The sequence below is a fragment of the Musca vetustissima genome, unplaced genomic scaffold (genome assembly GCF_032173495.1).
Source record: "Musca vetustissima isolate MV318-11 ecotype Yass unplaced genomic scaffold, APGP_CSIRO_Mvet_v1 utg31629, whole genome shotgun sequence".
Lineage (NCBI taxonomy): Eukaryota > Metazoa > Arthropoda > Insecta > Diptera > Muscidae > Musca > Musca vetustissima.
Window position 1 is genome coordinate 179,869 of NW_026882559.1, and position 26,232 is coordinate 206,100.

At 34.3% G+C, this 26,232-nt stretch overlaps 2 protein-coding genes across 2 annotated transcripts; both read left to right on the forward strand.

Annotated features, from left to right (window-relative positions):
• The first annotated feature begins 1,552 nt into the window (after positions 1-1,552).
• On the forward strand, positions 1,553-15,048 carry LOC133329051 (uncharacterized). The gene is made up of 11 exons (XM_061537550.1): positions 1,553-1,677; positions 7,180-7,290; positions 7,354-7,540; positions 7,652-8,020; positions 8,395-8,514; positions 10,052-10,159; positions 12,432-12,668; positions 12,736-13,036; positions 13,891-13,995; positions 14,138-14,374; positions 14,457-15,048. Exons 1-11 carry the CDS (start codon positions 1,607-1,609, stop codon positions 15,023-15,025), a joined length of 2,415 nt encoding a protein of 804 aa, XP_061393534.1. The 5' UTR covers positions 1,553-1,606; the 3' UTR covers positions 15,026-15,048.
• Positions 15,049-20,830: 5,782 nt separating this feature from the next.
• Positions 20,831-25,523, forward strand: LOC133329050 (multidrug resistance protein homolog 65). The gene is made up of 11 exons (XM_061537549.1): positions 20,831-21,126; positions 21,189-21,434; positions 21,559-21,730; positions 21,790-22,104; positions 22,176-22,632; positions 22,798-22,898; positions 22,952-23,336; positions 23,402-24,113; positions 24,172-24,468; positions 24,539-24,905; positions 24,969-25,523. Exons 1-11 carry the CDS (start codon positions 20,837-20,839, stop codon positions 25,521-25,523), a joined length of 3,897 nt encoding a protein of 1,298 aa, XP_061393533.1. The 5' UTR covers positions 20,831-20,836.
• The last annotated feature ends 709 nt before the right edge of the window (positions 25,524-26,232 follow it).

Sequence of the window (26,232 nt, forward strand, 5' to 3'; positions counted from 1 at the left end):
ACTTGCGGAATTTAAACTCGATTTACCGTTATTAACGTGTGTTATTTTTTGCACCTAAGTGTTTTTTTTATGCAATGTACTTTAATAAATTTACCGGGGCTCGGTCACCGAAAAGTTAACATATTTTTTAAAACTTTTATTGGGCAATCGTTGATATGATCGAAATTTTCATTACAATGCAAAGAAGGGTTAAACTATTAGTAACAGAACCCCACATTTTGTAAAGTTCGGTCCATCATGATGACGACTTGTACTTTGTTTTGGTGTCATACGTTTCGGTGCTCTCCAGAAACATTGAAACATTTCGAAATATTCGTCCTAAATCACCTACGAACGTATAAGTATATATATGGATTAATAAAATTTTTCCAAAAATAATTTTTAGTATTGCAAGAAAATCTAACTCGTGATTGAAAATTATCAAATTAATTTCGTATCGTATTCATTTCTCAAAATATAAATATTTTTCATGAGAATCTTTCTAATTATTTTTAAATAATTTCTGCTAATTTGTAAAATTGTTAAATCATTTTAAAATATCCATTTTTGTGTCTTGATTCTTATATGTAAATACACATGTGTGCATACATATATATATATTATTAAGAAAAATTATTAATACTCAATTCTTTCTAATTTCAGAGAATTAAAAACCAACCGAAACTGAAATAACGGCAGACTCAACAATAGCCAGACTGGTAGTACCAGTATCGAGCGGAACCTAACGCATAACACAGCATAAAAATCCCCGTTTCCAGTGTGTGTGTGTGTGTGTTTGGTTTGAAGTGAATTGAAACCAAGTTGCAGTGGTTTGGGTGTTTAAAAGAACAACAACACGACAACAGCAGCAGCAATACCACAGCATTTTAAATACAAAACAACAAAACAAAGAAACAACCACAATATAACAGAATAACAATCAAAAAAATACTGAATACTGAAAATAACAACAACACCAACAATAACATCGCCGTCGTTGTTAACAACTCCCGTGTAATGGAACGTGTTGGAATTTTGCCCCAAACACACAACAAACATTAAGCAAATCGCATCGAAAAAAATACAAATTAATATTTTGTGAAATAATTGGTGAATCTGAATGTGAATGTGTGTGCACGGACGATGATGTGAAACAAAACAAAGTCATTTTTTTTTAAATAAAAGAAAAATATTCAAATCAATAACATAACATAAACAACAACAACAACAATATATTCACTCGATAAAAAACAAAACGTCTTCAAGTGAGCAACGCAGAGAGTGTGCGCACCCTCAAAACACCCATTGAATAATTGCAGATTAATGACGTCTAACTTCGTTACCAGTCTTGGAATGGCATAACAACAAAATACAAGTTTTTTTCTTGTTTTGCTATTGTCGCGTTTTGAATTTTGCATTCGATAATTTGCCCAAAGCGTTTAGTGTCTTGTGATATTTTGTGTGTGTCTGTGTTTTTTGCTGTTGTTGGTCTCTAAGATGACACGTGCATACTGTCGACAATTCGAAACCATCCGGAGCTGAGAAATTTGCCAGGTGCTATTTCTCGTCGCGGCAGAAGGCTGTGGCTTTTTAAAATTTCGAAAACGGTGCCACCAAAAACCGCAACATGACAGTTTCCTATGCCGGTGAAGTGCCAAATGGCAGCAGTTTTGGCTGCTTTTGGAAAATTTTATGGAAGTGAGTATCATGACGTTGATTTGCCCAACATTTCGATTTACGTTCAGCTAAAACAAATGAAATTTGTCCAGATTAGATCTAAAGCTGGCTAAATACTTAAATATTTATTTATACAATCACCTTCACCTCGTATAAAAAAGCATCGCGTTTTTTGTGTGTGTTTGTTGTCTGTTCGCCACTATCAATTCGTTAAAATCTCTTCGAAATAATTAAACGACACGCAGTGCTTAAAACAATAATAACTTATTTTCAATTAGTTTTTTTTCGAGAAAAAGGAACGTAACAGCTCATCATTATGCAAAAAAATAAAAAATAAACTAAAAACAAAACAATTATTTATATTCAAGTGTTTATACTGACAAAAAATATTATTTAATTTTTAATGATGCTACAGCATCGATATGTAACACTTACATCACCTTCGTCTGAAGTGAATGTTCAAGGAATAAAAATTGCCATGAAATGACGTCAATATGGTTAATGGGAAAGGTTATGGCGTTTGTCGGAATTTCATGGAAACTTAAGGGCTAATAAGAAATTCGAACACAAATCTGTTGAATATTTAAGGGTCAATAAAAAAATTCACGTAATGGTCAATAATATAAAGTATTGTTGATAGCTTAAAATGGTTTAACTATTTCAGAATTTCCAAATTGAATGAATTAAGTAGAAATCTATTTCAAACTTTATTTTCAAAGTTGGTTTCTTGAAATTTAATTTAATTAAAATAGGCAATAAATAATAACATCATAATTAAGTTCACATATGTATGGTTGTATCCATCAAACACAATAACATCGAAGACCGATATATCGTTATGTATATGCCAAAAAAAATTAACATTATTTGAACATTCCATAGATTCTTTGAATCTATAAACACAACAGGAATTTGTTGAATAAATTATATTTTCAAAATTAAGAAACGAAATTGAAAGTATTTCTGATTTCCTTAAAAATCTTTTGAATTATAGTTTTGTGATCAACTTAGCAACAAGTTATGCAAATGCGTATTTCTAAAAACGAAAAAGAAATAGCAATATTTGTTCTGAGAAATAAAATAATCTGAATATGAGTCGAAAATAAGAGTTAGAAATCACCTTTCGACCTCTATGCTTTCTAAATGTTAATGTTAATTTCTTCTATTTCTTCTGGTGTCCAAATTATAAAAGCGTTATAAGTTCCATTGGGAAGAATTTCATATCCTCCACAATCAGTTACCAAAACCAAAATAATTCTCCGAGAAAATTTTCAAGCATGCATACCATGAAAATTGAAATTAAAATAAATATTTTTGGAAGGACTTTTATACTTTAATAATTCTAAAAAACTCACTATTCGGATTCGAATAATTTCTTAAAAACTATTGAATATAAATATATATTTTATTTTGAGACTTGTAATGAAATTTGATGTACAATATTTCATTCTTTGACACTATGTCTACAGTTTTTAAGGACTTTTTCTAGAATGATGACAGATAACATTTCTCAATAACTTGCAAACTAATACAAATTTCAAAATAGAAAAAATCTTAATAAGAGAGTCTTAATTGAAAGTAAAAGACTAGCACACTAACGTCTTGGTTTGCTGCAGTATAGTCGGACGGGGCCGATCATATGATACCCCACACAACTACAACGAAAATCTAACTTAATGCGGTTCTATATTCTGAGGTTGTGCAATTTTTCCAACCCTGGCATATTTTCCAAATCTGGTTTTCCCGAGGTGAATATTTACGTTATAAAATAAAAATTTGGTCACTTTAGGTTTTGGTTGATTTGGCCCTCGGAATAATTTAAACAGCCGTTCTAAGTATTTTATCAGATCCCCTTCACGGTATCGACTAGAAAATCTGACAAAAATAATATTTTCGATCCATTGCATCCCCTAAGTATCATCTCAACATAATCGTAAATTTTAGGCGTCGTCCCTGACCATTGCCGGAACTTCATGTAAACATTCAAAGATATCCACCTCCAAAGCTATCCCCCTTTAAATATTTATGTATAACTCTGTATTCGTATAACACATCCGAGTACATGCAACAGTATAATGGACATCAATTTAAAGGACAACCACTTCCCTTGGATAGATATACTATAAACTTCAATGTTGCAATTTTCATACAAAAGTCTGGGTTCATTTGACCCGCTAAATATTAACCGATCTTCATTGAAAGAGTCATGCTTACTATTTGTGCGACTCGAAAAACAGACAAAAATAAAGCCTTTGGTCCAATTCATCACCTAAATATTAACGAATTATTACCAAAAACAATAGGGGCTCTTCTTTGGTCAGAATGCATCCCGCATGCAATATTCCTGATGATTGGTCCATAAGTGTGTCCTGTTTACAAATTATAAAGGACAGACGGACGGACACACATGCCTAAAAAACGGGTCTAGGATCAATATTTTGCGGCGTTACAAACTCAACATAGTTGTGTAGGGTATAACTATAATTTTGAAAATCGTAAATTCCTATCACAAAATCTGCATGTAAAATATCGTATTAGATGTCCCTCATTGCGTATACTTGTATTGATTTGCGTATATTAAGTATACGTCGTATAATTATAATTCTGTCGATTTTCCATATGAAATGCCATGAGCATCAATATCATGTTGACTTACATTTTTAATTGGTGACGTTGACTTTTGTCTCTAATTTTTTAAATATTCATCCACATTCACACATGAAATCCCGTTGAATGTTTCCTTTCATTGTTTTCCATTTACGTTGTGGCATCCGACGAAAATAACAAAAACAAAAATGCAAAACAAATGGCGCAAAATCGAAACTAACGTTAAATCACGTTCTGACATGGAGCAAATTGAACTTTTTTATGTCTGCAGTTGATTTGGTTGTAAAGCATGCCGTTTGTCTCCAACAAAACAAACGAAACCAACGAACGATCGAGCGAAAGAAGGAAGGAAATTCAATTTATTATTTTTTTAAATAAATTAACAAATAGTTTTGTAAATAGAAGAAAACACTCACAGCAACAACATCAACAACAACAGCAGAAAAACAATAAAACTGAAATGTTTTGCCTTTTTTGTTGTGTACAACAGCAAAAACAATTAATAGTTTTGTAATTAACGCTAACTACATTTCTGTTTCTGTTCTTGGTGTTGTTGCGGTTATTGCGTCTTCACTTCTTGCTTGCATTGCTTTGCAAAACAATTTATTTATTAAATAGAAATAAATGCAGGTAAAGATACATCTTCAATATGAAAATAATACACAAAATTCCTCGGGAACTTGTGAATATTATCACAACTACATATTTAGTTATTCATTTAAAGACAATTGGTAATTTAAGAAGACAAATTAGCCATTAGGGTTTATCTACATGATCACGATGCCAGCCACTGGCCACTTATTTTGGCAAACAATTAAACATTGGGGAGATGATTCAGTCAGTCAGTCACACAGACTCAACTAGAGGGCTTCATTATTATCCAGACTGCACAACGTTTTCATTTCGTGTTTAACGTCATACCGTTCGGCTCGTCGCATTAATTACACAGAATTTTTCCACAATCTTTCTGAGGATAATATAATTTGGAATATTTTTTTTTTTGTTCAGTTTTAAACAAATGCAACAACCCATTGTTCTTTAGCCAAAGCGTGATAAAAACAATACAGAAAAGAGAAACACAAAATGAATGCTAAAAAATATGTTTAGCAATTGTTATTCGCGGTAATGAACTTCCTCGGAACTGAGCAAACATTGTGAAAATCACAAAAAAAATGACTAATTTCAACATGGGTAAACGACACTAATGGAGTTATTAACAAATATTCAAAAATAAATATTATATTACAAACATTGTAAAAACACACATCTAGATAAAGATATTAGGTGATATTAAAATGTTAAAATAGGTGTTACATTTGTTTGTGTGCGTGTGTGTGTGTGTGTTTTTTTTAAATAATGACTTAATAGAAAAGTTGTTGATTTTTATTTACAAATGACAACTTTTGAAATGTAAACATTTCAAACATCTGTCATCCATCATCTTTACCTCCAATTTGTGTAGGTTATTAAGAGGGTAGAATTTTCTAACAAAACTAAGTTTTGTTGCAAAAACATATATTTATACTTATAAATATGGAATCTTTATTGAAAAGAAATCTTAAAAACAATGTTTTTAATTAAATGGCGTTACATTAGGTTAGGGACAAATAAATCCATTATTTTTATATGAACTAAGTCCCATAGTTCCTATAGTATATGAGCTAAGTCCTATAGTCCTATTTAACATTCTTCGGAATGTACCGTTTTGTTGCATGATTTGTTGCTATTTTAAAGGAAACTTCATAATGGCTCTATCTTAGAAGTCCTGCTCTCTATTTGCAAAAAACTCTAGTAGTCGATTTTCACAATCTCTCCTAGATACCAATTTTGTGACATTAAAGAAATTTTGTAATGCAAGAAAAATATGATAATCGCTTGGCGCCAAGGTCGGACTGTATGCCGGATGCATTGAAACTTTCCAACCAAGCTTGCGAAGTTTTTGGCGAGTCACTGTAGATGTGTGTGGCCTAGCGTTGTCCAGGTGGAATACGACACCTGTTGGCCAGTTCTGGTCAATTGTAAATGATTCAAAACAGTTTTATGGTCGAGTTTTAGCTCCTGGACGATGTTACGACTGCTAACATGCCGGTCAATTTCGATCATTTCTCCGATTTTACCGACATTTTCGATGACCAGCCTACCTGTGCGAGGTGCATCTTTAACATCAAAAATTCCTAAATGGAATCTACGAAACCAAAATTGCACAAAATTGGCTGTTACAGTATCGGAACCATAAACACCATTCACAATTTTAGCTGCTTGGCTTGCAATTTCGCCTTTGTTAAAGAAAAACTGTAAATTTTCTCTTTGTTCACATCCATTTTTAACACCCTGTAACTCACAACTGAATGCACCAAACAAAAAACAACAAAATAATTGTTTTTACTGCGAAATGTCACCCTTTCAACGATGATGGATTTATTTCTTCCCAAACTAATGCTTAAAATCATATCCTCCAAATACAGTAATAGTTTTTGCGATATTGTTCATGTGCCTGAAAATCCCTATAAATGTATATAATTGATATAAGTTTTATATAATATATATATATATATGTATATATTGATATAATTTTTACTTAAAGTTGCGAATTGAAAAATTCTAAGTAACACACGGGCAATACAGAATTGGAATTAATATCAAAAAATAAATTTGTATACATGAAATATGAATCCACTACAATGTATATGCAAGCTAGTGTTTTATGTATTTAATATTAAAAAATTAATTCGTTTTTTGTAATTAATTTCCATTTTAAATGTAATTAATATTGCAAGTTTAATTGTAGTTAATTTCAAATCAAATTATTAATTAATTTGAATTTAAAATTAATAGTAGTTAATAAATTTCTAGAAATAAATGATTTTTCTTTAATTTAAAATCGTTTTAAACCTATTTTCTCTTTTCCATTTACAGATGGCGTGGCAGTGTCTACAAATTAGTTTGGCGTGAATTAATCGCATATTTATGTTTATATTATACAATAAATTTTTTATATAGATTTGTTTTTACCGAATATCAACAAAAGTAAGTAAACGTCGATTAATTATTATAGAGTAAATAATTTGAAACATTTTATTCTAATTACAGAATATTTCATAAGATTCGTGTATATTTTGGACAACAGGGTGAAAGTATACCCATGTCCTTTGTTTTGGGTTTCTACGTTAGTCTGGTGGTGAAAAGATGGTGGGAACAGTACAGACTCTTGCCATGGCCAGATACGCTGGCATTATTTATAAGTGCAGCCATACCAAATTCGAATGGAGGCGTAAATGTAAGTCGAACAAATCGTATATGTATTCGGATTGCCTGTCCTCTTACATATTTATACGCGAACATATATTATTTTGTAACATGTATTTAAATTTCAATATTTTCCTTGCAGAACGAAACAGGTCGTTTAATGCGCCGCAATATTATGCGTTACATGGTACTGGCCTATGTCATTACACTGCAACGCATTTCGTTGAGAGTCAAACGTCGTTTCCCCACCACCCAACATCTCGTGGATGCTGGTCTCATGCACGAGTCTGAAATGAAAATTTTCGAATCGCTAAATCAAAAGAGCCCCATGTCCAAATATTGGATGCCCCTGGTCTGGGCAACAAATATTATAAATCGAGCCCGCAAAGAGAACCTCATCAGTTCCGATCACATTGTACAAACTATACTAGTGGAACTATCCGATATACGTCGAAGATTGGGTGGTTTAATTGGCTACGATACGGTTTGTGTGCCATTGGTCTATACGCAGGTGAGCCAAACAAAAAATCGAATGATCGATTGGCATTTTGTGTCAGTGAACTTCTTGAAATTAAATGAATTGCCACTACTTTTTTCGAATTAATGTCACCATAAGTTAAACTTCTCGAGTGTATTCAAACAATGCAGCAAAATACAAGAGAACTGAACTGAAATCAATTGAACCAAAACAAAAAATATGTTCAGGAAGTCACTACGACATAAATTGAATATATTCGTAATCAAGGTTTTCTTAGTCTATTGACACAATTTATATTGTTAACGAAATCGAAAATTTTCCATTTAAAAATTAAGTTAATAATACACTTTGTTTGTTTTCGATCCGGCTTCGGCATCGGTTTCAATTTGTTTGTTTCTTTATTACAGGTGGTAACCTTAGTATTGTACACTTATTTCATTGCCGCCTTAGTGGGTCGTCAAATGTTGCCCGATCACACCGGCCAAGAAGATAAAGATTTGTATTTCCCCCTCTTCACTGCATTACAGGTAATTGAATACAGAAATTTACATACAAACATACATACAAATTAATAACGGCATACGGTTGTTGTATTTGTTGCTGCAACCGCAACTTTACCACAGCAATGCCGTATCAAAAAAAAAAAAATGAAAACAAAACAAATATTGAATGAAACCTTTACAAAAGCAACACAATTTAAATTCCAATTTCTTGTTTGGCACACTTGATACGTCGAACAAATGTCGTCAGTATGTATTATGATTTACTTTCATGTAACAACAACAGCAACAACCACACTGACAGCAAAGTAACTAATAATATAAAATTTGTTCGCGGTTTTTTTTCTGTAAACCAAACACCGCGACATTGCCAACCAAGCTCAATATTGTTTTATGACAACTAGCCACGGATAGTCGAATAGTACAATTAACATATTAGCATAAATAATATTTCTGTATACACATGGAAACACACTCACATACTCAGGTGTATATCTGGTCGAGTCTAATAATTATATAATATGCTTGAATTTAATGTATGCATACAAATGCAAGTTGTATCGTCACCATCAGTGAATAAATTATGCGGATTGTTGTTTTTTGCACAAAATAAAGGTGTTGGAATTGAAATAATAACTATAGCATTTATTAATATGTATTTATTGAGTTTAACAAAAAAATAATGCAGTTAATTTAGTTTAGTCATGTGTTAGACCTCGATGTGAAGAGATTTAAATATAAAATATATATAAAAATAAAATGCAACATTTTGAAATATATTATTTTTAAATTAAGTATTCGTATTTTGTGGAATATACGTAAATAGTGATTGGTATAGTTTTGAAGGTTGATGTAAAGCAGATAATTAACATCCAGCTGAAATTTTTTCGTACTATACTACGTGTACGAAAACTTCTAAATGGTACTGAATTTGAACATTTGCCACGAATAGATTAAATATCTTGAACATTGCGAATCCTTATTTTGCACAAAGAGTATAGCATTAACTTGTACTACATTTAGAAGAATAAATACTATACTATAAAATATGACTTAAATTCTCATTTACTACCTTGCTATACAAAGAATTTATTTTATCAATTTTGTTATAACTCCAATTAAGACACCCAAATAAATTTCGAATACTTGAAACAGAAAGAAGAAAGCCTGTAAATAACCCCAAGTGGTTTCCAAAAAAAACTGAAAATGTGTCAACATCTTCCATATATGGTCCACACACACGTGGGTTAACCTTATATGGCAACCTTTTTTGAGTAGAAATGTGTGAGTGTGTGTGTTGTAAATTGTACGCCCCCGTTAATGAAAATGTATTTATAAATAAAATTTAATTTAGCAACTAAACTGAATGACGGTTTTAAGTGTTTCTTAACAACAAAAGCGGCAACACAGTTCGATGTCAGTTATGCCACCATAAATACGACAGACATAAATCACATTTTTATTCACAAAAATATACATATCATACATCAATATTTTTTATAGCTTATTTTATATAATTTTAATGTATGTTTTTTTGTTTTGCTCGTTTTGTTGTCGGTTTTAGTTTGTTTTCTATGTCGGCTGGTTAAAAGTTGCTGAGGTGCTCATCAATCCGTTCGGCGAAGATGACGATGATATTGAACTCAACTGGTTAATTGACAGACACATTAAGGTAAGTACGCGTAGAATAGACAGATGATGAATACGTTTTTGGCCTAGCCCGAACTGGGCAGTCCCTGTGTTCACATTAATTGCCATCGGCATTGTTGTATAATGCATAATTACGCTGTTAATGAAATTGTCGTAGCTTTTGGTTTTTATTTGTAATTTTTATTAATTTTTAAACCAAAATCAAAAACTATAAAATTGTAATTATACAAAGGAAATGGGCGTAAAATTCACATGGGAATAAAAATAATAATGTAAATAATAATAATAAAAATATTAATTTAAATTCGATGACAAAATTAATTAATATAATAAAGAAGTATAAAGAAGTACACTTACAGCAATCGGAAAATTGGGTCGACCCCTAAAAACATGTATATTCTTTGTTTGTAATTTGTGGTAGCAAAGTATTATTAATTTGACATCCCTCTAAAAAGTCATATTATGGAAATTATAAAAATACATATATATTTTACAATAACCTTAAATTCATTTATTTGAAATAATATATTGTATGCACATCATTGTGTGGCATTTTTTTGTCTCATTTAAACGTCTTACAAGTTTATTGGTCAAAAAATGTTCGCTTGACTTAAATCACGATTAGTAAACCAGTTTGGCTGGTGGTTGACTGCCTGATCGCAGTTTTTTTTTCGTTTGGTCTTAACCAAGTTGTTTTCTGAGTAAAAACAGATTATTTATTGTTGTTGATGTTGAATTGCTGGTCTTTACCAATTTTTGTGTTTTTGTTTTCGCTTCAAGTTTATTTTTAGCACGTGCCACTTTGATGAAGCAGCAACAGAAAACCAGCCATCTTTGTTTATCTTAACAGCAATGACAATTTACAGGTTAATGGCTACGCTTTTTACAACATTTTTTCTCCACAATTTGGTTAACCGGTCACCACTAACTCTGTTCAGCGATACGGATTTATTGCAATGATCTCCTTTACAACTGCCCAACATCTTGGCAATAAATGATGTTGTAACTGTCAGCAGAACTTAATTCAGGTTATGTGTCAACCAAGATCAAGAGTTATGTAACAAAATTGTAACTGGGTCGATTGTATACGAAATATTTCTGAATATAGAATTATGTTGTTGACAACAGGACAGGTCAAGCTAATTAACCCTATGGTCAATAACTGGGTACATTTGTGCCATTTTTTGTTTTCACTCATAATTGATGAAAATTAAATTTAACGCTGTAACTAATTAAATCCGTATGAACTATTAAGTTTTTGTTTTAATTAGTTTATAGGGATCTGAGCTAGATGTATATATGTATTTAAAGGGATTTATATTAAAATCAATGTTTAAATGGCAAACCACACAAAAAAAATAATAGTAATTTCATTATAGCTTACGAATGGGTTAAACTTTTTAATTATTTTCTAAAGGTATTTAATTGAAAATTTTAGTCCTAGACAATATAGGGTTATCAGGGCGACGTGTAAAAGTAAACAACCACCCAGGTTTTCCATTTGTCTTCGAATCAGGTCGCTATTTTTGCTCAAGGTCCATAAGAGTGTGAATCAAGTAGCATTTGAAGGATGGTATAAAAATTAATTTCTATAATATTAGAACAAGTGTCATATTTTATCTTCTCATTTGTCTAGAATAATAGAATTTATGATTTTTTTTCGTCAATTCAAAGACAACCCACGAAGTACACCTAATGACACTGCAGCTTGAATAACAAACATTTGAGAAATATTAAAATATATTGATTACGCACGTTCAACAAACAACACACACTTATCGACACTTTGACATATCACAACAATAAACACAGTTTCAAAACTGTGAAGGACAACTTTACGCGTTCATTCTACCGCATATCGTTTTTGTTGTCCGTCTATTCGCAACGAGTCAAAATTATAGGTTGGGTTATCCACAGCGTTTATTTATTTAATTCCGCCAAAAACAATATTCGGCTGTTCTTGACTGTATATAGATGGATTTTAATATTTCTGAAGGTTTTTTTGGAATACGCAAAAAAAAAAACAACAACAGTCAAATAATAATAACCAATTATTATTGTTATTAAAGTGACAATAACATGACATAGCCGGTGTACCGGCTTTATACTCAAACACATGCGGGTTTCGGTATTTTTTCTTTATATTTTTGCTACAATGGCAAGACTAAAAGTACCTGTTCACTCGTATTCATGTCGAATGAACATACATTTCGGAATATTAACGGCAGATAAATCTCGAAATAAACACATGTACACACTTGTAATTGTGAACATTGAATGTGATTCGTTTACAGGCTGCCTATATGATTGTTGATGAAATGCACGAAGAACATCCTGAATTACTTCGAGATCAGTATTGGGAATGTGTGGTGCCAAAAGACTTGCCCTATACCGTGGCTTCGGAACATTATCGCAAGGATGAACCAAAGGGCTCCGCCGAAAATTACAAAGTCAAGAAAGAGGATGCCATGTATGCCAACATTGTACCCGGTGGTGGTAAACGCATTGCCGACGATGTTTATGCTGACTATGTAAGTAGCGTGTGTGCGTGTAATATTAGTACAAAGAGAAAAATATAATTGTTTATTTTATTTATAGGAAAGCGTTGATACTCCCATGGCTGAAAGACGGAAAAATAATTGGCTTGTCCGCCAATTGTCACGCATGGGTTCTATGCGTAGCCAATCGACAGCCTATTCATCGGGTGGCATGGCATTCAATCGTAATCGCTTGAATTCGGTATACTCAAGTCCAGAATCTGGCCTACCCATGACCATAGTACAGCAGCAACAACAGCAGCAATTGCAACAGCAACAACAACTGCAGCCGAAGCCTAGCCTTTATGATAAATTTGTACATCGAAAATCATTGCGAGCCCAAAGGCAGCTAATAAAGCAAAGTGAGTCAATGCGTTTTTTCTTTTTGTTTTTGTAGCAGATTTGTTTTGAAAATATCCATAGTTGGATAAAGGTATTTGAAGTTATCTTAGTTGGTGTTCGGAAAAAGGTGTAAGATTTACAATTTCATTTCAAACCTATCATTTTTATTTTATGTGATGACATTTGGTATTTGCAAGAATTACAGTAGTCAGGGATGAATGTCCTCAACAAGACATGGAAAGACAACCCAAAGAAGGGAATATGATATAAGACAATTATTATAAACAGTTCAAAGCTGAAATTTGTTCAATATATTAATTTATAAAATTTAGTTCAGGAAGTAAAACCGGATGAAATTTAAGTTGTGCAATTATGGTCTTTGACATGTGTTTAGTCCTTTTGAACCGCCATTGAAATTCGCGGAAAGTAAATTTTGAGTGCGTAAATATGAAAATACTAATACACTATTAGAACATATTTTGGCATATCTCCAACATCTGAGAACATGCTTCAAGATTTCTAGTGTCAAGAGAAGTTTCTGATTTTTTGAGAAGGATTTTAACAAGGATAAAATTTTTTTAATGCCAAATAATAATTAGGATTATTTTCTGTTTGGAATTGACTATGATTTTTATGCACAGCCAAAAATCTTAATATCAGCTATCAAACAACGTATATCTAAATTTAAAAAAAATGCATTCAAATGTTATTTTAGAGCATTTTCCCATATCTATTTAAACAGAGAGTGCCTCTTTTCGCTGATTACTATCTTTATTTCATTTCACCTTTTCTTATTTTATTTTTTTTTTAATTCCATTTCAAACTGTCCTTTTGTTTTTTTGGTTTTGATCTTTTTCGAACCTTATCTATGTAGATTCTCGTCTAAATGGTTTGAATGTCAACACTTCAAAATCCCGTCCTCGTATACCTACTCCCGATGTTACCAAGGAACCACCTAACATTGACAAAGATGTGAATGGTAATTTTTCCATCCTATGTATTTTTAGCACTAATCTGTAGCACTCATTAACAACAACATATTCATTTATTATTTTATTTTGTATGTTTTTTTAATCTGCACAATTTGATAGCCTCCACTATAAATACAACCAATACCACAGCCACCACAAACAGTGCAAACACGGCTGTTCTTATGACACCACAATTGAGTACACAAACCACAATGTATCCTTATGCAAGCACCACGAATAACAATCTAGATGGTCAGGTTTTGGGCACCCTCCTGCTATCACCCATCAAGGAAATGGATAGTTCATCGTCGAATAATACTTTAATTCCAGGACATCCCCAGACGGCGGCATTGGCCCAGGCAGTATTACCAAGCAATTTGGCTTCAAGTGAGTAAACCAATAAAATTCTGAAAACATTATCATTATTCACATTTCCTCTCCTTCTCTCTCTCTCTCTCTCTCTGTTCAGCAATGCCGGTTACAACGAACATTACAACTCTCTCGTTTCCCTTTACCGTCACCACAAGTGCCACAGATACAACGGGTACTCTAAGCATTTTGCCAATTACATCCACACAAATTCCAACAATTACGACCACTGCGTCGGCTTTTGATTCGAATGAAGTTATTACCACAATTCCGGTATCCCTTTCCATACAACGTTCACCATCCGCTGTGTCCATAACTGAATTAAATTTCAATGATAAACTCGAAAATAATGGTGGCACCGCTCTGCTATCCCTAAAACCGCTAAACAACGGCGGCACCAACATTTCCCGTAACAATAGCTTCAATGCCAATCTTAATCTTAATATCAGTGACTCATATCTATTGGAACGCCGAAACTCGGTGCGATCTGAAGGTGCTCCTGATGTCAAGGACATAACAGATAGTGCCACGGCAACACACACAGTCAACAGTGCCAACACCAGCACTATAACCGCGGCTAAGGAAAAAATATCCTCGATTGCAACATCAGCGCCATCGACATTAGCCAAACGTCCGCCGGAACAGAAGACCGGCGAAGTATATGTATAAATGTATTACAAAGCATAATGGATCCGTCCCGTAAACTATTATTCTAAGTATGTCAATTTTGTGTGTCAGAATTAGTAAAACAAAGGTTGTGAAAAATCTTAAATTATTTTATTGACCTACTATTACTACTACTCTAATATACGATTTACATAATTCCAAACATAATATGTATGTATGTGTTAGTCAAAATAATCCTTAAAAAGGATTTTTTATATTTAATTAAAAACAAGAAGATAAGATTAATCTAGTTTAAATATAGTTAGCAGAAAAAAGTTGTTGTTTTCATGGACATTTTATTTTTTGTCTGAAAGAATGCCGGCACAGTGCTTTAAAAATGTCCAAGAATGCCTATAATTTGAATTTTTATTTTTTTTTAGAATCTCGTTATTATAATTAATTTTACAGCATAATTTGTTATCTTTGTAAATTGGCCTTGTATCATAATTTTACTAAATGTATCCATGTAAAATATTTATCAAATAAGTTGTATTTTATTTACTTTAAGAGAAATAAATATTTGTTTTTATCGTAAATTATTTACATTCTTGTATATCATTTGAAAACATAGAAAGAAAAGACAATGAGCCTTTGATAAGATTTTTCAATTCCGAAAATGTAAGTGTCAATGCGTGTTCTTCTGACTCTAAACTATTGTTAGATTCAAATGAACTACGAGAGACATTAACGTTGATACGTTTATCTCTCAAGATTAGAAATAATCGCTTATGTCTCTATGATTATGCAGTAGCTTCAGTTCATTTATTGATATGATCCTGTACTTTAACCCTTTGCGGACGAGCGGCGGATATATCCGCCCAAGCCTTTTTACCGTTGCGGACGAGCGGCGGATATATCCGCCCAAGCCTTTTTACCGTTGCGGACGAGTGTCGGATATATCCGCCCAACTCTCGCGCTGCGGCTAGCGTACGTCTGCCGTCGTAGGCGATAAGATACACATGGGTATACTAGCCTAAGACGTCAAGTGGCCTCTCAATGAAATTAGAGACCATGGCCTATAAATAAGGTCACCAAGGGAGACCAGCTGATTATCGATACCTCTCAAGTTTGCTGTCAAAATGCATTATTGTGAATTGACTTCCATTATGAAAACGTAAACAAAGTCGAAATTTTTGACATTAGACTTGAGAAAAAACAGCTGTTTTCCGATTTCGATTGCTATCTTGGTGACCTTAGATCTTGTTAGAGACTTTTGAACGATGAAGTCTTATCTTTCGTATAATGTAAACTTACGATGCAAGACCATGGTAGGGTCAGAACGAATTTCAGTTTGTAGAGTCAGTATTTCAGTGTCACTGCCAGAGCTGATCCCAAGCCTCCTTCGACTTCCACAACAGCGGAAAGGCTCAACGGCCTTCTACATATTATTCGGCGAAACGAGACAGGAAGAAGCAAAGATTGTGTCGTATGCTCGAATCGGAAGGTAAAGCATGGAAGGAGAGAATCGATGTACTATTGTGCTACTTGTTCAGCTAAGCCGACCTTGCACATAGGTGATTGTTTTGAGCGATACCACACAAAGGAACAATATAAAACGTATAATATGTAAACACGACTACATTTGTTTGTTTATGGTTTTGTTAGATTTTCATAAAAAAAGTTATTTGTTAGTAAATTTGTTTGTTTATAATTTTTACGATTTTTTGAATAATTTATTTGAATAAAGCCTAATTTGTAAAACGCAAATATGCGACGTGAAAATTTTCTTTACTGCACGCTCCAATACCTGTCGTCCACAGCGACGCTCGCCCGTCGAGCGTCTCCGTCCGCAAAGGGTTAATACGTAGAGATGGGCAGTGGGTAAATACCCAAAGGGTAAATACCCGGTAAATTGGGTAAATACCCGGTAAATTGGGTAAATACCCATTTGTGGGTATTTATTTGGGTATTTACTATATTGAATCGGTAATACAACATCTTGCACCCTATTTCCGGGTTTCTGTTATCAAATCGATTTAGAATGAATAGTTTTACGATACTTTAAAGACGTGGGTAAAAACTTGGGTAAATATCCCAAAAATTTGGTATAAACTCATTAACTGCCGAACCACTTGACATAGACGGCCAAAATTTTGCACACATGTTTCTAATGTCAAAGCAAATATAGAAATCCAACATGAGGTCCCTGGGTCCAAGTTTTTATATAGCCCCCATATAACCGTATCTCCCGATTTAAGGTATTTTTTGTCTATTAGACACATTTTACAACCAAATTGGCTGTAATTTTGCACAGAGTATTCTTTTTGAGTACAAAATGTCCATGCAAAATTTTATGTATGTAGGTCCACGTTTACTGGTAGCCCCTATACAAAGGTACCCCTATTTTTATGTATGAAGGTCCACGTTTACTGGTAGCCCCCATACAAAGGTACCCCTATTTTGAGTATTTACCCAAAAATTGGGTATAAACTCACTAACTGCCGAACCACTTGACATAGGCGGCCAAAATTTTGCACACATGTTTCTAATGACAAAGCAAATATAGAAATCCATAATGGGGTCCAAGTTTTGATATAGCCCCCATATAACCGTATCTCCCGATTTAAGGTATTTTTTGCCTATTAGACACATTTTACAACCAAATTGGCTGTAATTTGGCACAGAGTGTTCTTTATTTGTACCCAAATAAATACCCGCAAATGGGTATTTACCCGGTATTTACCCACCCCTTGGGTATTTACCCGGTAAATACCATCTCTATTAATACGTCGAAAGCAATGTCTTGCAGTTGCTGGAACTTATCATATATATATATATATATATAGAAACTCTTGTCTGTGTTATTGGTCTTCCAGAATCAAACAAATGACAAGTTCGAGTGCACTTAATAGTTACCAAGAAAACATTATTTGATATTTATTATTTTTATTCACTAGAAAGGTCAAGGAAAGAGAACCGAAATCATATTTTGTTTCATTATTTAATATTTATTATGAACAATTAATTAGAACTCAACCTGAGTACGCACTATTTCGATGTAGACAAATGTACGGTTATTATACCCTACACGAATGCATTGCCAAATTTTTGAATGCTATAGTCGTGTTTTATTTTAACATTCGATTTGTTTTGATTATTGTATCTCAGTACATTCGAACGTATCCGCAAGCATCTTATCCCAAATCTTGTAATTGTAAAATATTACAAGATTTGTAACACAAAAAATTAAAGAATATACTTTTACTTATTATTGAGCCTCAAAAATTACCTGTTCACTCGTATTCATGCCGAACGAACATACCTTTCGGAATTTGAATGGCAGATAAATCTCGAAAAAAACACGTGTGCGACTTTGTACTTATAAACATTTGATGTGATTCGATTACAGGATGGCTATATGATTGTTGATGAAATGCACGAAGAACATTATGTTTTACTTCGAGATAAGTATTTGGAATGTATGGTACCGAAAGACTTGGCTTCGGATCATTATGAGAAACAAAGGGCTTCGCTGAAAATTACAAAGTCAAGAAAGAGTCATGCTAACATTGTAGCTTCTGCGGTCAAAAACTGCCACCTCCGTTTATTATGTAATAAAATTCTGTAGCAAATACATATTTTTGGAGCGAGTGGTTGTCTTTTCCAAGCCATCTATGGTATAGGGTAAATATACGTCGACTCGACCATACTTAATTTTTTACTAGGTGTTAGGAATGGAATGCTATTCGCACTTGTTCAATTTTTTATCGATTGCTCAAACGAACAAACAATTGCAAACAATAGCCGACAACAAATGTGGCAACAAACATTGAAAAAACGTTTCCACGACAGAGGGGTCTACGATCCGAAACGACCCGAGTCTTACTCGGCCAACGTCTGTCACCTCAGCCCATTGTGTAAAAGCAATAGGGCTGCTACAACAACAACAAGAAACATTGAAGACAAGCTTCGGGTCAATTTGTCATTTGAACTATGATATGAACAATCAAAGTTAATCGAATGACACTCTACAGTATCTGATAAACGTATATAGAACATACAACATTGGGCAACCCATAGGAAGATGCTACTCCCAAAAGCAAATATTTCTCTTAACCGACTCTCTTCGGCGTGGGCTCGATTGTGGCATTAATTTAGAAATGGATGCAAATCAATTGAAAGCGTAAGACAATTGCTGGTTGGTCGGCCAGTTGGCTTGGCATGTCATCATTTAAACGTGATCAGTTCGGGACAGGCTCTCAGTTGGTGTTTGGGTGTCGTGTCGTGATAAACTAAAAACGAAGAAGATATTCTGGAATAAAATTGAACATTTTTTGCGAATAAATATTGCAATAATTGAAGGATATGCGAGGAAAATAAATTAAAATAAATCATTACATCGTTCTAAACAACAGAATCCTTAAAGTAAATATTTGCAAATAATATAAATAAAAATGCATATAAATTACAGAAATACAAATAAAAATAGATACATGTTTTATTAATTCCTTTTACTGCTATTGATTAGTTATGTAATATCTATCAGTGTGTGGTTCTAATGAAATTAGTGTAGTGGTGATCCAAAAGATCCAAAAATGTTCGCATAATAAAATATTCTAAAAACTTTCGAGATATTAAAAGTGTTTGAACTAACTATACGGTTAATTTAAAAAAAAAATAAAAAGTATATATCACTTACGCTTCCGTTTAATATGAAAATGCTTAACGAAGAAACATGTTTGGCAGTTCCAGTGATCACTTTGAAAAATATAAATTTTGAAACAAATAAATTTATTTTCCTGCTAGAATAAAAACGATCATGCTATTGATCCCAAAGGTCAAGAAGAAATGATGCCCAACCAAATATGAAATGAAATTCTATGACAAAAGCCGACTGTAGACATGTATACTCGTAGTCGCAAACGCTGACGGTATTCCTCAAACTAAGTCATTTATGGCCATAAAAGTTTAATTAAATTAACCCCCATCGAAATGGTGTGAGTGAATGGTTGATTACATTTGATGTCCATTGAAAAGTTATGAAATTGAAATGTAATTTTAAAACAAAGTAGAAAAACCAACAACAAAAATATAACGTCAACTACGATATTATATCTAGTGTGTGAGTGCATGAATCAGTTATTAAGAACCATTAAACTTTCGATGTCTTCCATCTAAAGACTACCACCTGCAGGCTGGGTTTCCTGCCCAGAAATTAAAAGAACACACTAATAGTATTCTATCAACACTCGTACAAATCCCATTGAACTCAAGATCACCTATCGAAGACATGTTTAAGGTTTTGAATCTATTCTAATAGTATTGTAACCAAAGAAGAATTATTGTGGTATCCTATCTGTAAATAGATTTTTTAAGGGCGTCTCTCTAAAAATACAAATTTTAATATAAATCTTTAAAGATATTCTATTTTGAGTAGCTACTATATTCATATAAAACCCAACCAAGGTATTCCACCTATAGGAGAACCAGCGATAACCTACATATTTGTTTCTATAAGCTTAATGTTGTCTATCGGTACCAATTTTGTACCTATCATTCAATTTTATATATATCCAAGTAAATATATATTATTGAAAAGTGCACCATTTACATCTTTACAGAATTTTTGTCTTTGAGTAAATTACAATTTGGACCATGTTACGGTTCCGCTAAATTTGTCTACCAATTGACTGTAATTTGGGTTTTTGGATCTAACAAAACTCCTCACCAACAATTTTTCGATATAGGTCAAGTTCTGACGTAGAATTCATTTATTTTTCAAATTTTAAATTTTCCGCATCGTGGGGTATTTATGCCCTCTTTTTTTCTTTATTAACAATATTCCCCTTTGGACCCTCTCAATTTAGCTCCATAATGGACCGCGAGGATTCCTCAGTATCAAAATCCTCGGTGGATATGCCAATGGCTGAGGGTCTGGAACCAACAAAACCCGTTGGATTTTTCAAACTTTTTCGTTTCTCGACGAAATGGGAAATATTTCTGCTCCTTATTGGCGTTGTGATGTCAACGATAAAGGCGTTAACTCTGCCCGCCGTTGTTATTATCTATAGTGAGTTTACAGCTATGTTGGTCGATCGAACCTATCGCATTGGAACCAGTTCAAAGGTATATGCCTTACCTCTGTTTGGAGGTGGTAAATCACTGTAAGTACTTAGCTTCTTACTTTAGTGGGAATTTCTTTACACTAATCTCTATTCCGTTTTAGGACAAATGCCTCTGTCGAAGTAAACAATGAAGAATTATACAACGACTCTATTTCCTATGGCATTCTACTTACTCTAGCCTCATTGGTTATGCTCATATCGGGTATATTTTCGGTGGATATCTTCAATATTGTGGCACTGCGTCAGGTGACACGGATGCGCATGAAATTATTCCAGTCGGTAATGAGGCAGGATATTGGTTGGCACGACTTGGCATCGAAACAAAACTTTGCACAAAATATGACTGAGTAAGTTAAAGAAACAAAACTCATGTTCGAGGTTATTTTTGTTGAAACCCCCAGAAAGATACTCATATTTTGAACATTCCCCTTGCAGAAGTCCTATCTAAATCTTTACATTTCTATTTTGTAGTGATGTAGAAAAAATTCGCGATGGCATATCCGAAAAAGTCGGTCACTTCCTATATCTAATAATTGGATTTCTCATAACAGTTGGCATATCATTTGGCTATGGCTGGAAACTAACCTTGGCGGTTAGTGTTTATATACCAATTGTCATTGTTATGAACTATTTTGTGGCCAGGGTAAAATATTAAAAATCGGAGAAAGCACAACACAGATTTCTGATTTGATTTATTTCTAGTTCCAAAGTAAATTAACCACCAAAGAGCAGGATTCGTATGCCAGTGCTGGTAATTTGGTTGAAGAGGTCTTGAATGGCATACGCACAGTGGTGTCTTTCGGTGGCGAGGAGAAGGAATCGAAACGTTACGACAATTTCTTAGTCCCCGCCCGCAAGGCCAGTCAAAGAAAAGGTGCATTCTCCGGCTTCAGTGATGGTGTTTTAAAAAGCATGCTTTTTCTATCGTGTGCGGGTGCTTTTTGGTATGGTGTTAATCTGATTTTAGATGATCGCGATGTTGAAGATAAGGAATATACACCAGCCATTTTGATGATTGTTAGTATTTCTTAATTCTGTTCGTAAAAAATCGATGGATATATTTTTGATAATCTTACATGTCCTTACAGGCATTCTTTGGTATTATTATCGGTGCTGATAATATAGCCCGTACCTCGCCCTTTTTGGAATCCTTTTCAATGGCCCGTGGTTGTGCAGCGACAATTTTCAAAGTTATCGATGCCCAATCAAAAATCGATCCCATGTCAACAGATGGCAAACTACTCAACTATGGGTTGAGGGGAGATGTGGAATTGATAGATGTTTTCTTCAGATATCCCTCACGTCCAGATGTCATTGTGCATCGCGGCTTGAGTATCAAAATCAAAGCCGGCACAACCGTGGCATTGGTGGGAACTTCGGGCTGTGGCAAATCGACGGTGATACAATTGCTACAACGTTTCTATGACCCCTTGTTCGGTTCGATTTTGTTGGATGATTTGGATATACGGAAATATAATATTCAATGGTTGCGTTCGAATATGGCAATTGTGGGTCAAGAACCGGTACTTTTTAGGGGCAGTATTGGTAAGTACACAAATGTAATCAGACCCGGAATCACAATTTTTCTGTTTATAATTAGTCTATTGCCGTACTGCAAGAATCTACTAGATTTACTATTTTCTACGATATCATTGTCGTATTGTTATTAGTTTTTTTACACTACAAATAATGTAATTGGCTTTAATTTAGCTGACAATATTAGCTATGGCAAACCAAAGGCTACACAAAAGGATATTGAGGAAGCAGCCAAAGCTGCTGGAGTTCACGATTTCATATCAAAACTACCGGATGTATGTAGAACTCTTCCATTTTTTGCAACTACTGATGTATTATCAATTTTTAGAGTTACAAAACCGTTATTGGTGAGCGTGGTTCCCAGCTATCAGGTGGACAAAAACAAAGAATTGCCATTGCTCGGGCACTAATACAGAATCCCAAAATATTATTACTCGATGAAGCGACCTCCGCCTTGGATTATCAATCTGAAAAACTAGTCCAAGAGGCCTTAGACATGGCCTCAAAAGGACGAACCACAATTGTCGTTTCACATCGATTATCTGCCATACGCGGAGCCGATAAAATCGTTTTCATACACGAAGGTAAGGTGATTGAGGAGGGTTCGCATGATGATCTAATGGCTTTGGAAGGTGCCTATTACAATATGGTTAAGGCTGGTGAAATAAATACCCCTGAACCAGATAATATGGAAGATATTGATGAAGCAAAACGTGAGTTTGACATTTCCTCAAGCGCTCAACCGCTAATAGCATATCTCCTCCTCTTTTGTCTATAGGAAATAGCTTAGCAATTTATGAAAAGTCTTTTGAAACTAATCCCGTCAATTTGGAAAAGAACTACAAACATAGTTTTCAAATGGAAGAAACCGATTTGAGGGGCCATGCAGTGATAGAAGAGACAACAATGCCGCAAGATGAACCAGAATCTAAACCTAATTTCTTCCAGACTTTTGGACGCATTTTGAAAATAGCACGACCCGAATGGTGCTACATTGTTATGGGTTCCATCTGTGCTATTGGTTTTGGTTTTACTTATCCCGGATTTTCCATTGCCTTTGGTGAATTTTATGCCGCCTTGGCAGAAGAAGATCCACAAGTGGCTTTAGATCGTACAGCAATATTGTCGATTTGCTGTTTGGTCATTGGCGTACTCACAGGCCTGGCTTGTTTCCTGCAAACATATCTCTTCAATTATGCCGGAGTTTGGTTAACTACCCGAGTGCGCTCGATAACATTTAAGACCATTATGCGCCAGGAAATGGCTTGGTTCGATAGAGACACCAACAGTGTGGGAGCGTTATCAGCACGATTGTCGGGTGATGCAGCCGGCATTCAAGGAGCCATTGGCTATCCTCTTAGTGGCATTATACAGGCTTTCTCAAACTTTGTAATTGGCCTGACATTGTCGTTCTACTATTCCTGGAAACTGGCCTTGTTATGCCTCAGTACATGCCCAATTATTGTGGGTTCTGTGATATTCGAAGCGAAGTATGTTTTGCATTCGGAAAATCCCCTTGAAAATATTTATTATCCCTCAAATTTACAGATTTATGACCACATCCATGATCAGAGAAAAAGTGGTATTGGAGGAAGCATGTCGGATTGCCACTGAGGCGATTGCCAACATACGCACAGTGGCTGGCCTACGTCGAGAACAACACATCATCGACAGATACAATCATGAGATACGTCATGTCGAAAAGCTTATTCGACAAAAGCTCAAATATCGTGGTATTATAAATGCCACCGGCCAGGCCTTCCTTTTCTTTGCCTACGCTGTGGCTCTTTGTTATGGGGGTGTTTTGGTATCAGAAGGCAAAATTCCGTTCCAGGATATTATTAAGTAAGTCTAGTAGAGCAATAATAGGAATTGTGCCTGGCCAGGACCTAAGATTATTTTTTCGTCTTTTTAGAGTTTCTGAAACCTTGTTATATGGATCTATGATGTTAGCCCAATCATTAGCTTTTGCACCAGCATTTACCGCAGCTTTGGTGGCTAGTCATCGTCTATTCCAAATATTGGATCGTAAACCGCAGATCACCAGTGCCGTTGTACCAGCCAAGAATACCTTTGCCAAACAATTAAATCTTTTCGAAGGCATTCGTTACAGAGACATAGAATTCCGCTATCCAACCCGTTTGAATGTTAAAATTCTAAATGGTTTCAATCTGGAAGTGCTGCAGGGTAAAACAGTGGCTCTGGTCGGGCATTCCGGTTGCGGCAAGTCGACATGTATACAATTGCTGCAACGTTATTACGATCCAGACAATGGAACAATTGTGAGTATTCGAAGCGTCCAACTGCGGAATGAGTTCTAATGGTTTTATCAAATCTACTTGCAGCACATAAACAACGATGACATCCAAACAGATTTGACGTTAGACAATCTACGCAGCAAAATTGGAATTGTTTCACAAGAGCCCACATTATTTGAACGCACCATCGCTGAAAATATTGCCTACGGCGACAATACAAGGGACGTTTCAATGCCTGAGATAATAGCAGCGGCCAAAAGTGCCAATGCCCATTCGTTTATTATGGGCCTTCCGAATGGCTATGACACTAAAATGGGTGCTCGTGGCACCCAATTGTCTGGAGGACAAAAGCAACGTATTGCCATTGCTCGTGCCTTGGTGCGTAATCCCAAAGTACTGCTACTGGACGAGGCGACATCAGCTTTGGATCTGCAGAGTGAACAGCTGGTACAGCAGGCTCTGGACGTGGCCTGTACTGGTCGCACCTGCATTGTGATCGCCCATCGATTGTCCACCGTACAAAATGCCGATTTAATCTGTGTCGTTCAAAATGGACGCATTGTTGAACAAGGCACACACCATCAGCTACTGGCCAAGGATGGTCTCTATGCCAAACTCCATAAGACTCAAAAGGAACATTAGAAGTTGCCACAATCAATTGTTATATTTACATTCATTGTTAAATTTCACAAATATTCCAACTGATATCTTAAGTACCAATAGCAAATGAAGACTAAGAACATTTTTGTTGGTTTACGCCAATAAGAGATTCCATTATCTACAACTATCGAATCGAAAAAATATATATGTATATAAAAATCTCTAGAATGGAGTTCAACTGTTATATAATCGACTTCGTACCTTTTTAATACCTATTCTATTCCAGTTTATCTTTACTCCTTCGTCCGTTAGCATAAGGTATCACTATAATACATACATAGAAATTAAGCACAATTAAATTTAAAATTAATATTAAGACAATAAAAACAAATGCACATTGAAGACAAATTGTTTTTAAAAAACCATTATGTCTAATTGTATTGTTTCTTTGTTCGTTATTATGTTGCATTGCAGGTTAACCTAAGTGTTGCATCAAATTATAATAATCAATATAAAATGTGTTTTATTTATGGGTGGATATTGTTTAGATCCAATGACAAATGATGGAACCAGAGACGACATTCAAAATATGTAACATTAATGGGGCTCCTAGGAGGAAACTCATGTCAAGATATGACCTTCAATATACCAAAAAATGTCTGAGATTGGCAAACGTTTTTTGTTTTTTTTAATTTTTCACACAAAAGTCTACTCCGCGGCATATTCCTTGACCCGATCCCCCATTCCTGTG

Bases quoted from the DNA above. Each gene is read 5' to 3' on its own strand.
- LOC133329051 (XM_061537550.1), top strand. From the start codon at position 1,607: ATGACAGTTTCCTATGCCGGTGAAGTGCCAAATGGCAGCAGTTTTGGC. The intron at 7,291-7,353 runs GTAAGTAAACGT...TTCTAATTACAG, and splicing joins TTTACCGAATATCAACAAAA to AATATTTCATAAGATTCGTG. The intron at 8,515-10,051 runs GTAATTGAATAC...TGTCGGTTTTAG, and splicing joins CCCTCTTCACTGCATTACAG to TTTGTTTTCTATGTCGGCTG.
- LOC133329050 (XM_061537549.1), top strand. From the start codon at position 20,837: ATGGACCGCGAGGATTCCTCAGTATCAAAATCCTCGGTGGATATGCCA. The intron at 21,731-21,789 runs GTAAAATATTAA...ATTTATTTCTAG, and splicing joins TGAACTATTTTGTGGCCAGG to TTCCAAAGTAAATTAACCAC. The intron at 23,337-23,401 runs GTGAGTTTGACA...TTTTGTCTATAG, and splicing joins AGATATTGATGAAGCAAAAC to GAAATAGCTTAGCAATTTAT.